This window comes from Manis javanica, chromosome 8 (assembly GCF_040802235.1).
Source record: "Manis javanica isolate MJ-LG chromosome 8, MJ_LKY, whole genome shotgun sequence".
In the NCBI taxonomy this organism is placed as follows: domain Eukaryota; kingdom Metazoa; phylum Chordata; class Mammalia; order Pholidota; family Manidae; genus Manis; species Manis javanica.
This window is the reverse complement of record NC_133163.1, coordinates 24324133-24338322: the sequence shown is the minus strand read 5'-3', so window position 1 is coordinate 24338322 and position 14190 is coordinate 24324133. Positions and strand designations below refer to the sequence as shown.

The 14190-nt window shown below is 39.4% G+C and overlaps 1 protein-coding gene across 1 annotated transcript in view; it reads right to left on the bottom strand.

Annotated features, from left to right (window-relative positions):
* Positions 1 to 7341, bottom strand: part of SNW1 (SNW domain containing 1) — a 30366-nt gene extending 23025 nt beyond the window's left edge. Inside the window, exons 1-2 of the mRNA XM_073242077.1 lie at positions 7220 to 7341; positions 2989 to 3142 (exon numbers count right to left, since the gene is read on the bottom strand). Coding sequence (XP_073098178.1) covers positions 2989 to 3142; positions 7220 to 7233 — 168 coding nt within the window. The 5' untranslated portion in view covers positions 7234 to 7341. The remainder of the gene's footprint in view (positions 1 to 2988; positions 3143 to 7219) is intronic.
* Between the last annotated feature and the right edge of the window lie 6849 nt (positions 7342 to 14190).

The following is a 14190-nucleotide window of genomic DNA, read 5'->3' as shown; positions in this document are numbered from 1 at the left end:
TGGGGCTGTAGTTTACTGCGGACAGAGGAACAGACACATAGGTGATACACTTGTGTGGGCAGATGAACACCAAATTATGAAAGGGTTTCTGGACCATGGTCAAGGACTCTGGATTTTATGTATGTGGCAGGAATAAACTGAGCAAAGTGTTTAGGATGAGGAAAAGATTTGTAGTTTAAGCATACAAGATTTTCTTAGTGAGCAACAAGTTAAGCTATAGTAAGGGCAGAAATGTAAAGAATTTTTTTCTTGGAACCAGATTTTAATAATGTATTACTTATTCAGTGTTCAATGAGAAGTTAATAAATAGAAGGACCCAGAAATGAGTTCACCACATTTTGAATGATTATTATATACAATTATTTAGAAGAGAAAACTAAGACTCCTAAAGAGAGCAAGCAAGTTTTGTCAGTGAAGTTAATGAAGTTCAGTATTACCAAAAAAAGTGGATCATCAAATAAACATGAATAATATAGTTTCTGAATAGATAATATAATTTTTGAATAGTTGTTAAATTTAGTAATAGTTGCTTAGTGTCTTATAATAATTTACAATATATAATCCACATATACTATATTATCTCATTTAATTCTTATACTTTTTCAATACTTCCTATTTTTATATGGAAAAAAATTCAAGTCTAGAAACATTAAAGTGATTTTCCCAAGGTCTCATGGCTAGCATATGCAGGACCTGAGCCCAGATCCTCTGACTCCAAAAACACTCTGTATTTTCTATTTCTACTAAATTGAAATACCTTTTAGCTCAAAAAAGGCAAGTCCCTACTATTAAAAAATGATAGGAAAAATATATAAAAATTAATCTTTTAGAGGGAGCTTGAAAATTTTATGAAAATAACTACTTTTATATAAGACCTTCTCCTTCAAGGAATATTCCATTAGATCCTGGATATATGATTTCCTAGGTACAATAAGCTTACTTGCTAAAGAAAGTTTTGACATTTATAAAAACAATGTGCCAAGAGAGACATTTTCTTATAAATCAGGCAGAAATAGTTAAAGCATTCCCAGAAAAGTGTTACCTGTACCCATGCCATCAGTGTGACACACTCTCAGATTTGCTAGAGTTCTTCAACTACAATAAGCACTTCAGAACTGTAGATGTAGTCATTAAGTGTGCCAGAAAATCACAGCTTTCACTTTGAAAACTAGAACAAAATGCTTTCCTCCACAGAACATTCACTCCCCTCAAGAAGCATTTATGATATTTCCAGATTAGCTGGCCATTTTGGTTTGATTTTCAAATAAACCATTCTGTTCCACAAGGCTATAAGAAACCTCTGATGGTTAAGTAAGATCTTCAAAAGCTAACAGTATCTGCATGTCTTAATGCTGAAATGGATGTAAGATGAGGGTTCTGCTGTATGTAAAATGATGCCTGCCACCTCCATTCTGGAATCTACAGAGAGGCCAAATGAGTGTCTATATTCCCTCAAAAGAGTCACTCAAGTCCTCTATAAGAAAATACCAACCACTGCCTTTTTGTCCCAGATGAGGGGGCATTACAGCTTCCTTGATCTTTTATTTTGCTCTACTTCTAAATTGCCCTATCAGTGAAAGCAAAAACAACAACAAAAATCTCTTAATAATTGTAGTAAGACTGGTCACCACACACTAGAAGGAATAAGGACCAAAGAACAGCTGAGGGAAAAATAAACAAGGAATACATTAGAAGACATGACTTTGTTGGGTGTTCATTTTCTAGGCTCTATAAAGAGCAGGCAGCAGGGAATAACACACATGAGAAAGGCTGAGAATACAGATGGCTTCTTGTAGGGTGCTAGGCAACAAGTTTCAATCCAATAAATACTCGGTTCACTATAATCACCACTTGGAGGCATATGAAAAAAAGCTAAGGGCATGAGCCCTTCACATTTGTTAAATAAAAATCATAACTATGTAAGAACAACATACAACAAACTGATAAGATGAATATAACTGGGTACAAAAATGAATGGTATAGACACAGAGATTTTTAATAGGGCAGGGATTCCTTGGGAAGTGGAGGAGAAAAATTTTCAGGAGTCAGAATGAATACTGGGAGATGGAGAAGAAAAAGACTGATGCCAGAGGAGGAGGTCCTGGGGAGGCAAAATAGTCTCAAATGTTTGCTTTTCTCCCTTGATAAAAAGGGTGATCAAGCATCGGAAGTCTATCCTGGAATTAGGGAAAGGAATATGTATTAAACTGATGTACAGGATCCTAAGTAATTAGGAGGATAGGTGCTGCCAAAGAGCTTGTTCTCTGGGAACAAGCTAGAGATCTATAAAAAGATCATTCCAGATTCTTCCTTCTCCCTCCCTCCCTTCAAATCAACTATTAAATTCTGTCTCTTACACCTTCTAAAATTTTATCTAATCTGTGTATTAGGCATGTAATTAACATTCTCAAAATGAAGACAAGAAAACAGATGAAGACAGGTTAGGCTCTGCCCAGGGTCAAATAAACAGTAACTAACTGATGTAAAAACAGTTGTTATTTATTTATTTACTTTTTAAAACTCCTTGTCAGTACTCTTTCCACTATTCCTAATGGAAAGGATCTCAGAAAAGGAAATGCTGCTGGAGTTTTCCCTGGAGAAAGGCTTCCCTTCAGGGTTATATGTTGTGCAAGGAGGAAGGAGGGTGGGAAGAGCACCCGAACATGAAATGGTTCTTTCGTTTTTTCCCTCTTACCTTCCCATTATTTTCCATACGCTATAATCCCGGATTTATAGAGAGTATGCTAGCTTCTTTTGTACATGTTTAATAGTTTGACATAAGAAGAGATAAAAAATGGTACAATTCTCCTGTGATCACAAAGCAGTGATAAGAAGAAAAAGATCAATCTCCTGAGAGGACCACAGGTCTTTAGAGCTCACAATCGAAACTGCTATTATGTTGACATTATTGACATTCATATACGAAGGCCATAGGGTTTAAATTTATTTTACAAAAGTGCTATAACAAATATAAGCACGATTATTTACCTCTAGTAACCGAGGTATCCAGCCTTTCCGGTACCCGTATGGGGGAGGTTCCCTCCGGGAGGAGACCAGTGAAGTCTGTCGTGATCTCTGGGATCTTGCCTTTTCTTCAGCCTCAAGCTGGTCCTGAGATAGCTGAGTAGGCGCAGGTAAAAAGCTACAAGCAAAGATAATAAAAGTCAGAATTAAAAACTCTTACATTTGATTATTGCAATTTGGCCATCAGAGACTGTTTTCCTGAAATACTTTTTCCTCTGGGCAAAAGAGCAAACTTTTTAATGACTTATGGTAGTATAAGGTATCAGTCATTTATTTTGCTTGGAAGGAAATAAGTACTCAGAGACATACAGGAAAAACATTTGACTAGGATGCAGGCAAATGCTGCTAGAATAAAAAATTAAATGTTACATAAGAAATTATTGAATTTTTATGTTCCACACTTCTTTCCTTATAATAAGCAAGTAAACATTCTAAATTACCAGGAGCCAACTGTCTAGTATATGGTTTTCTTAGTGTCTTTACTATTCTTATACTCCTTATTTTTAACTATTTTACTCTTATGCTTCTTACTTTTTAACTATTTTAGTGTCAATACAAAAAAAAAAAGGAACAGAACTGAATGTAACAAAGAAGTGGATAAAAGAAAGAAAACACAAGTTGCATATTTAAGTGGTTTTCCCAAGGGTATCTAGTTTAGAGTGCAATTTAAAACTTAAGAGGTCAGAGAGTCAAAGCAGAAATTCTAAAGATGTAATTTGTTATTCTTTAATCAAAGCAGCCTTTTTTCTATTAAACTATTCTCAACTTCTTAAGTATGATATTATTATAGAGATACCCCAAAGGGCCACAAAAGGATTCAAGTAGATGAATAATATGTTTAATGGAAAAGCTAAGGTTCCTTTGTGATTCTTGGCTAGTAAACATATATGAATAAGCAGTAGAGCTTATTTATTTAAAAAATATTTATTGATTGCTTGGGTACAGGTACTGTGGTAGGCAGACAATGACTATAAACTAAGAAAGACAGCTTACAGTCCTGCAGGGGAAAAGAGACAAATACCTACATAAAACCATAATTACAAATTATATTAACTGATGAAAGGAAAAGTACAGAGTGCAATGACAGCACACATCAGAGAGATCTAATCCAGTCTGGATGGTGGGGTAATGTGATGGCTAGTGCTCAGAGTTCAAATCCTCCCTATGCCACTTACTAACCTGGACACACTACTTGGAATGCTCCTCGAAGTATTAAATGAGAAAATCCATGAATGACTTGGCACAGAGTCTAGTTACCATTCAATACATGTTCCTCAAATATCTGATTGTTTGGTGCTCTCCCATGACTCCCCCAGTTTGGGTGAGTTGCCTGCAATCCATGCTCCCCCGAGACCTGCTATGCACCACTACTTCAACACCTATTTTTCTGTTTTGCAATCTTCTCTTCAGTTACCTTTCTCTCACTGAACTATGAGCAACTTGAGGGCAGGAATCATGCCTTCTGCTTCTTTCATCCCGAACTCTCCAGATATTGTTGGGCTCACAGCAGAGGCTACTTAAATGTTTGCAGGAGAAATAAATTCACTCTGCCTTTGGCATTGACCATCTTTGTGTCACTACTGCCTTACTGCCTTTCTTTAAACAAACCATCTCAAGATCTTTACATTTGCTATTCTCTCTGCCATAAAATATTCTATATACTTATTAAGAACATATTTTCCTATAGTGCTTTTACAGAAAACTCTCCTCCAGATATTTTAGGGCTTGCTTCTTAGCACTCAATTATACTTCCCCACAGTAGCTGTTTTCTGACCATTTTGTCCAAAACAGGACTCTGCCCCACACTTTGTCACTCTCTATCTATTTTATTCCTAGTACTTATTACCTGAAATTGCATTATTGACTATTTACTCATATAGTCTGTCTCTTCTAGAATGTAAGCTCTGTGAGAATAAGGAGTTTGCCTGACTGATTCACTACTCTAAAACCAGTACTAACATAGTGCCTGGCACATGGTAGACCTTCAACAAATATTTACTAACTGAATGAAGGAATGGAGTCAAAAGTTTTGGGCTTCTACCATAGTTACTTTCAGTAGACCATGTAAATCCAATACATAGGAAGGATATAAAGACAGTTACAAAGAAGCCAAAAATATTTACTACATTTCCTGACCTTCTGTTGGAAGACTGGTCACTAAAATTATCAAAAAGCAGACAGCCTACCAAAGCAGAGTTTGGACAATCCAGTAAACATGTAATCTGGCCTAGATTACAGTGAGAACATACTCTAGCCTTCTAGGGGGTCTCTGTTGTTCCCTGTAATGGATGACATTCTCACAAAGAGACATGCTTCTATGGTGGGGGTGGGAGGCAGGGGAACACTGTGGACTGCATATGCAAGCAGAAAGTTTACCTCAGTGGTTCTCAAATGGGGGCAAAATATCTACAATGTAGAAATTTGAAAATGTCTGGAGATATTTTGATTGTCAGGACTTGGGGGTAGGGGGTGAAGGGGGTGCCACTGGCATCTAGTGGGTAGAGGCCAAAGATGCTGCTAAACATCTTACTCTGGACAGAACAGCTCCATACAAGAACAAATTATCCAGTTCAAAATGTCAACAGTGCCACTGTTCAGACAACTTAGTCTCCCCTTTCCCTTTTACTAAAGAAGGCATAGTAAATTCAAGTGATATTATTAGCTGCATAACTTTAAATACATTTGAATTTACAAAGTTAGATCAGTATGACTGTTTAAATCTTTGGTGAGTAAAGCAATCACTGATGACACTAAGACTGTAACACATGTACGTCAAGCCCTCACAGTTAAGAACCCCTGGTGGATCTTGGAGATAAGAGCACTTAACATGGGAACTTGAGACATCTCTAAAATTCAAATCAGCTAGAACTCAACAAAATCAGAAAGCTATGTAGTCCTCAAGGATAGCCATTTAAAGACTGCACTCTACCATTGCCATTTTAAGCACACAATACCCACTGCATTTTTCCTGTGTCCTTCTCAAATTCCACCTTTTCCACAGAACCTTTCCTCATAACTACTTATCTTTGCCTCCTACCTAAAGGGCACTCAAATATTTGCTATCTGTAACATTTACAAAGGAAACTCTCTAGTCCATTCTGCTCATTTCATCTGATTCTCTTGGTACTTAAGGTTAACACTACACAAACAAGCATTTTGTATTGTTTTTTTCTTTCCTATCTATATGCATTCTACCCCATCTTCCCTGCAGCCAGGCTGTCATAATTCCTTTTTTGAAAAAACAACCCCTACGATAGTGCAAGGCACCCAAAAGTAATTATCAAAAGAATTTTGGATTAAAACATTGTTAGGATTCATAATTGTCATCAGCCAGGAAGAATATGTGTGAAGAGAATGCAATGTGTTTAGGGAGATCAAGCTTATGTCCTAGAATGATTACTTTTTTACAACCCTCTTTAACACTCAATTTTTCCTGTTGCATTCGCATGGGAAGTTCTACTTCACGGGGAAGCAAGGCTGCGCGGACTAGGAGTTACGTAACTCCTTGGAATCTCCCACTTAAGCATCTTTTTCTCAAAGGCGGGGACCACTTTGCAGGCGGTTACCAAGGCAACCGGGAACAGCGGATATCTCAAGTGGTTCCATCTACACAAGAAATTCTGGTACAAAGTTAAAGTGCGGAGCAGCGGCGCGCATTAGTAGATAGCGGTCACTACTGTGCCTAATTTAAAACTCTCTGTTCAGCGCCGGGCCCCTTTTCTCAGGCATCCTTGTTTCGCGGCAGACAGGCGAGAGCTTCGTTAGACAAACGGCCCTACTCCAGGCAGTCGCCTCCCGCCAGCTCCGCTCTGCCCAGACAAAAAAGCCCCTGCCCTCCACACTCCCCTCGCGCCCACTGGAGCCGCGGACCCGAGGGACCGCTCTCTACACCCGGAGATGCGGAAGCGAAGGCACGTGCAACTCCTCGGCTTCCGAAGCCCGAGGCCTGCTCGCCACCCCGCGGCTTTCGGCCCTGGTGAGGCGGCGAACTCAAGCCGGGAGGCCGCTCGGGAAAGACCCCAGCTTCGACGAGGCCTAGTCACCCCGGAGGCCCGCGGGAGGGCCTAGTGGTGTTCTCGGTCCACGTCACTCGGTGCTCCGGGCCGGGTCACCGACCGGAGAGTGTGGGCAGAGAAATGAGAAAGGTGGGTACTCCCAGACCCTTCCGTATTGAGGACCCGAATCAACAACCCACCTGGTGAGCGCCATCTTCTTCCGCTTCTTCCAGTGCGAGCGACAGCACCGCGGGGCGGGCCTTTCCCTGCGACGGGGATGGGAGAGGAAGGGTGCGCGATGCGCAGGCGCCCTGGCCGAAGGGCCTTCTGGGACTTGTAGTTCTTTGCACACGACAACAGTTCTAACTAAATCAAGCGGATATCGTGGGAGAAGCGCTTCAGTTAAGAAAAGTAAACGCACAACCCGTACGCTATATTTCGAACATGTTACATTTGAACTGCCTGTTCGACAGCCATGTAAAGATGTAAAATAGGCAGTGTATATAGTTTGAAGTATGGGTTAAAGGTCTGGGATGGAGACTCTTGGAGACTCAACTTCATAGTATCAGGTGAGATTACCTAGGAAGTGAGTGTATGTGGAGAAGTGAAGCAGCCTAATAACAGACTTCTGGACTGAACTCCAGTGTTTAGAGGTTGCAGAGTTGAGGAAGAACCAATAAAGGACACTGGGGGAGAAAGCATCCGTCCTTCTTTTGGATCAGAAGCTATAAGGTTGTAGGCTTGAGTTCCAAGTATCTGTCTTTCCTGGTTTATAGCAAGAGCCTGTGGTAGGAAAGAATGAAGCCACCATGCAAAATGAAGGCGAGAACACAGGGGTAAAGAGAGTAAGAGACTGATAAATGTTGTGACCTCTGACATCATCATGGGGACTGGATCCAGCAGCCCCTGAAGACCACACCACCTTGAATTTTTTAAATTAAGTGAGTCAGTAAATGATTTTGTTGGTGTATGCTGGTTTGAGCTGATACTCTATCATTCGCAATGGAGAAGAATGTATACAGTATTTTCTGTGTTCTCATAATTCTTGTTCTTCCCCCAGTCTTAACATTTATCACACTTTATAGATTTTGATGATTTATGTGACTGCAAGGAAGACTGAATCTCTCTCACCATTGTATCCCTATCACCTGTATCTGTACAATTTTGGGCAAGTCCTCAACTCTCACTGAATTTCAGATTGCTTTTACAGATTCATCTGTAATAGGACAGAGTGGGCCAGATAATATCAAAGATCCCATCTAGTGTCAACATCCTTTGATTCTTAGTACTACCTTTTTTTTTTAGTTTTTAAACTTCTAAATAGATTTAAATTTTTGCAATTCCACAAACTATTGATACATGCAACAACCTAGATGACTTTCAAAGGCATCATTGCTGAGTGAAAGAAGCAAGTCTCAAAAGATTACATATTGTAAGATTTACTGTGTGATATTCTTGAAAAGGTAAAACTATAGGGACACAAAACAGATCAGTGGTTGACAGGGATTGGGGGTGGGGGAAAGATGTGACCACTACAAGGACGTTTTTATGGTAACAGAATTGTTCTATATCCTGACTGTGATGGTGGTTACACACATCTATACATGTATTAAAATTCATACAACTGTACACCAAAAAAGCTTACTGTATGATAATTTAAAAAAGTTTTTGCCTGGTCTCTTACTACCCTACTCTTAGAAAGGCTTCCTTAGCCTCATTGAGCATCATTAACATTTATTCTACACTTGCTGGGATTCAGGGAACTCTTTAGGTTCCTAGAGACATAGAAGTGGTTTCATAAGATGTATAATTAAAAGAAGAGTAAGGGAGTACATGATGTATTCATTTTCTATTGCTGTGTAACAAATTATCACAAACTTAGTGCCTTAAAACAATACCCATTTATTTGTTCACATTTCTGTAGGTCAGAAGGCTGGTACAGGGTTCTCTTCCCAGGGTATCACAAGGCTGAAATCACTATGTTGGCAAGGCTGAAATATCCTTAGGCTGAGGCTCTGGAGAAAAATTTAACTTCACATCCTTCTTGTTGTTGGCAGAATTTGGTTCCTTACACTTGTAGGACTGGGGTCCCTGTTGTGTTGTGGGAGCCACCCTCACCTCATCTAGGCCACTCTCAGGTCCTCCCCACATAACCCCTGAGGACAGTTTGCACCATGGATGGTTGCTTTTTTCCAGATAGCAGAGTACCTCTCTCTGACTTTTTATTCTGCCACCAGCCAGAGAAAACTCTCTGCTTTTAAAGAGCTCATTAATTAGGTCAGGCTGTCTTGCCTGAGGGTTTTAGCCCTGGGCAAGTTCACTCCAGATTCAGTGAGGTCTAGAAACGATAATGGAACATTCTTGGGGTAAGAGGGTTTACACCAGGCTTTATTCTCCAAGTGATAGGTTGGGCACTAGAATCATGTCTGCATCCAGCAGTCTGCAGGTCTGTAATCCACCTCCATCTCTGCCTCTGCCTAGAGGACTGGGCAGAGCTCTTTATATAGTGACTCAGTCAATAATAGCTTATTGCCTAGGGTGTGGAAGCAGTAGCCTAGCAGCGGGCAATTACATCATCAAGGTAGTTGAGGGGCAGGTGATGATCCTAGCCATAGGAACTTCAATTTTCCCACACAGGCTCACCCAGAGAATATCTTAACCTTAAAGATAACTGTGCCATATAACAGGTGACTGATATCATATTTACAGCCCCAGGGATTTATGCAGGACATGTATACAGAGGGGGTGGGGAGGACGGCAGTCTTGGCAGAGTGGAGAAAGAGAAGGTTCCTATGGCCGGGCTTCTCACCTGGCCCTGGTCGGCTTGCTCACTACACGAGTCTGGGCAATATGTTGTTACCGACTCTATATAAAGAGCTCCTCCCAGTGCTCTGGGCTACTGCAGGTCTTCAGGAGAGCAGAGACTGGAGTGGTGGCAGCTCCAAGGACAGAGACTGAGACAGCTGCGGTGTGGGGGTGTGGGGGTGTGGGGGGGTGCAGAGAGGCCCAGAGTCAGAGACTGGCTTGCTGCATGCAGACTTGCTCTGAGCGAACAGGATTCTAGTGATTGCCCCGCCACTATGGGAATAAAGTTGGGTATAAACTCTTTCACCCCAGGAACATTCCATTGTCATTTTTCAGTCTTGTTGAATTCATAGTGAACTTGTCTGGGCTGAAACCCATTGGCAAGACGGAAGATTTTAGAATCCTGCCTGCCACCAGGATATAAGGCAAAGAAAAAAAAATAGCTATTTTGGTGAACAGGATTATTGATCACCTTGTATAGTGTAACAAGCATGATCTGGGAGTCTAGGATTTATATTCAAGCTATAGCTACACCAACAAGCTGTTATCATGGTCAGGACACTTAATTTCTTTGGGCCCCAATTTTATCAAACTTAAAATGCTGATCATGTTACCTTCTTTATATATATCATAGAGTGATTGTGAGACTTAATTGAGGTAATGTAGGTGAATATGTTTTACTCAACTCTGAAGTACTATGTAAATATGTTAGTTATTACAGTTAACATTTTGGCTGACAGTGATCTGTTTTAACCTCTGCTCCAGTAATAAAAATGTTATTATTTCTAAAAGGAGAATAAAAGAGGAGCAAATTATAGAAGGTCCTGGAAACCAAGATCAAGGAGCTTAGACTTAACTCAGCAGGTGATTCACCGCTGAAGGGAGACTTACATAGAGGGCTGGGTCAAAGAAATTGGCAAGAAAGAAGGTTCTTTAGACAATTGGTTTCTATGGTGATGAGAGACAAACGAGGCCACTGAGGACAAGGTTAAAATAATTAACATGGGAAATCAGTAAGATATAGACCAAGACTTGGGATGTAGGATTGAAATAAAGGTGGAGAAGAGCTTTTACAAAGCCTTTTTCATTTTTTACAGAGGCATATCAGCGTGAAGCATTTTTACCAGTCATGGTCCCTTGCTGTCCTTGGGGTGTATTAGTGTATAGAGAATAGTAACTGACTTTAATAGCAATCTTAGCAAAACATAATTAAGAAGGCAAATCTACTGTAAAAGTAATATGATATCATACCCCAAGGCCAAGTACTTTATTCAGATTTGTGGGGGAGGAGGTTTGAGTTCAGCTGTGCTGGATTTCCCTGCAGCATCCACCCTTCATTATCATGGGTATTTAGCAGCTGCCTGCTCCTTATAGAGAGCCCAGCACAGGCCAGAACTGGTGTCCCTCCAGGTTGCAAGGAACAATTGTCCTCAGGTGTTCCAGAGAGAAAGGTTAGGATTCATCCACAAAAAAACCTAGGGCCTAACTTGATTCCTAAGTAGCAGTGGCTCTGTAGCCACAAGCAGTTAAATGCACCAGTTCTGGAGTCAACATTCCTGAGTTGCCACCCCAGCTCTCTTATTTACTAGTGTGTATCCTGGGAAAGTCACTTAACTTTTCTGTCTCAGTTTTCTGACTGGCTAAAAAACCTGGGAAAGTACATATAACCTAATTTCATAAAACTGGTGTGACAGTTGAGTTTACCATGTAAAGTGCTTAGAAGAATGTCCAGCATAGTGTGAGCACTCAAAAAATAATTATTTTCTGGCCTTAACTTAATTGGTCGTAACAATTATTAAGCTTCTTGAGTATCAGATTTTGCATTTGTATAGTGAGGCAACTGAACTCAATTTTATTTCTAGGGTACCTCGCAATTAACATTCTATTCTTCCATATGTTTTTATTTACTGCAATGCCCTTATTTTAGGCTGTGATACCATTATGCTTTAGTTATTGCTACTTTATTTATATTCATTCTCTGGTGAAAAGTAGCATTGCTCCACCTTGCTTTCACATGCCTTCCCAATCTTTTTTTTTAAGGATTTATTTATTTATTTAAAAAATTAAGGTATCATTGATATACAATCTTATGAAGGTTTCACATGAGCGACATTCACCCGTATTATCAATTCCCCCCCGCACCCCATTGCAGTCACACTGTCTGTCAGCCTAGTAAGATGCTATAGAATCATTACTTGTCTTCTCCTTGCTATACTGCCTTCCCCGTGACCTACCTATATGGTGGGTGCTAATTATAATGCCCCTAAAGCCCCTTCAGCCCTTCCCTTTGGTAACTGCTACCCTTCTTGGAGTCTGTGAGTCTGCTGCTGTTTTGTTCCTTCAGTTTTGCTTTGTTGTTAAATTCCACAAATGAGTGAAATCAGTTGGTACTTGTCTTTCTCCGCCTGGCTTGTATCACTGAGCATAATACCCTCTAGCTCCATCCATGTTGTTGCAAATGGTAGGACTTGTTTTCCTTTTACATGCCTTCCTAATCTTTAAAAAAAATGTAAAGCAAAGTATTAGTTTGTATTAAACTGTAGGTAAAATGGCCAGCCTTATAGATTACTTAGTAACTGCAAGAGAAAAAAATGTACCTTTATACTTCCTTATAAAGTAATGATATGTCATTACTTTAGTATCACTACTAAAGGGACAACCTGACATTAGGTGACATTAATTTCCCTAATTACCTGATCAAGTCAGACCTAACTTCCAGTTCATAAGAAATTCAAGAGATAGAGGAAAAAGTTAAACAACATGACAGAAACAAACAGAAAAATCCAGAATGTGAGACATTTTACAGGACAATTGGCCTGTAGTAGACTATGTTATGGAATTTTTTCCAAGTTTTTCTTAGTTTTATCGACATTGTGGATAAGTAGGAGAATGACCTCATTCTTAGGAGATGCATGCTGAAGGACTTGGGGTTGAAATGTGTGCAACTTGCTTTCATACAGCTTAACTCAAAAATGACAAAAAAATGTATGTGTGTATTTATAGTGAGGCTGGGTGAGATGGGAAGGAAGGGAGAGAGAGAGCAAATATAACAAAATGTTAAAAATTGTTGAACTTGAGGCTGTATAGGTGTTTATTGAACTATTGTTTAAGCTTTTTAATATGTGTATGAAAATAATAAAAGATCAGGCATGAAAAACAAAGAGGATTATTTACATTCCCTAATTTCAAAATCTACTGCAAAGCTATAGTAATCAAGACAGTGTAGGACTGGCATATAAGGATAGATATAGATTAATGGAATAAAACTGAGAGTCCAGAAATAAACTCACACACATGTCTGTGGTCAACTGATTTTTGACTTGCTACTACAGGGTGTTGCTACAGTATGAATGTGTTCACGCGTTGAAAGCTAACCCCCAATGTGATGGTATTTGGAGGTGGGTCTTTGAGAGGTGATTAGATCATGAGAGTGAAGCCCTCTTGCATGGGATTAGTATTCTTATAAAAAAGAGACCCCAGAGAGCTCTCGTGCCTCTTCCACCATATGAGGACCCAGTAATAAGGTGCCATCTGTGAACCAGAAAGTGGACCCTCACCAGACCAAATCTGCTGGCACCTTGACCAAGATTTCCAGACCTTCAAAGCAGTGAGAAATATATTCCTTTTATTTATAAGCTATCTAATTTACAGTATTTTGTTGTAGCATCCCAGATGGAATAAGACAGGTACCAAGACCATACAGTGAGGAAAGAATAATCTTTTCAACAAATGGTGTTAGTAAACTAAATATCTACATGCAAAAGAATGAGGCTGGATCCTTAATCTACACTACATATTAACTAAAAATAGATTAAAAACTAAATGTAAGAGCTAAAAGTCTAAAACACTTGGAAGAAAGCAAGGGATAAATCTTCATGATCTTTGATTGGGAAAAAGATCCTTAGATATGGCACCTACAGCATGATCTGTTAACAAAAGAAAAAATAAATTGGACTTTATGAAAATTTAAAATTTTTGTGCTTCAAGGGATGCTATTAAGAAAGTGAAAAGATAACCTACAGAATGGGGGAAATATTTGCAAATTGTATATCTGTGAAGGAGCTTATAGCCAGAATATACAAAGAACTCTTACAATTCAACAACAAAAAGACAAATAATTCAATTAAAAGATAGGGCAAAGGATTTGAATAGATGTTTCCTCAAAGGATACATATGAATGGCTAATAATCACAGGAAAAGTTGCTCAACATCATTAGCAATCAGGGAAATGCAAATCAAAACTACAATAAAATACTAATTCATATTCAGTAGGATGGCCAAAATAAAAAAGACAGATGATAACAAGTACTGATGAGGATGCAGATAAATTGGAACCCTCATACATTGCTGGTAGTATTGTAAAATG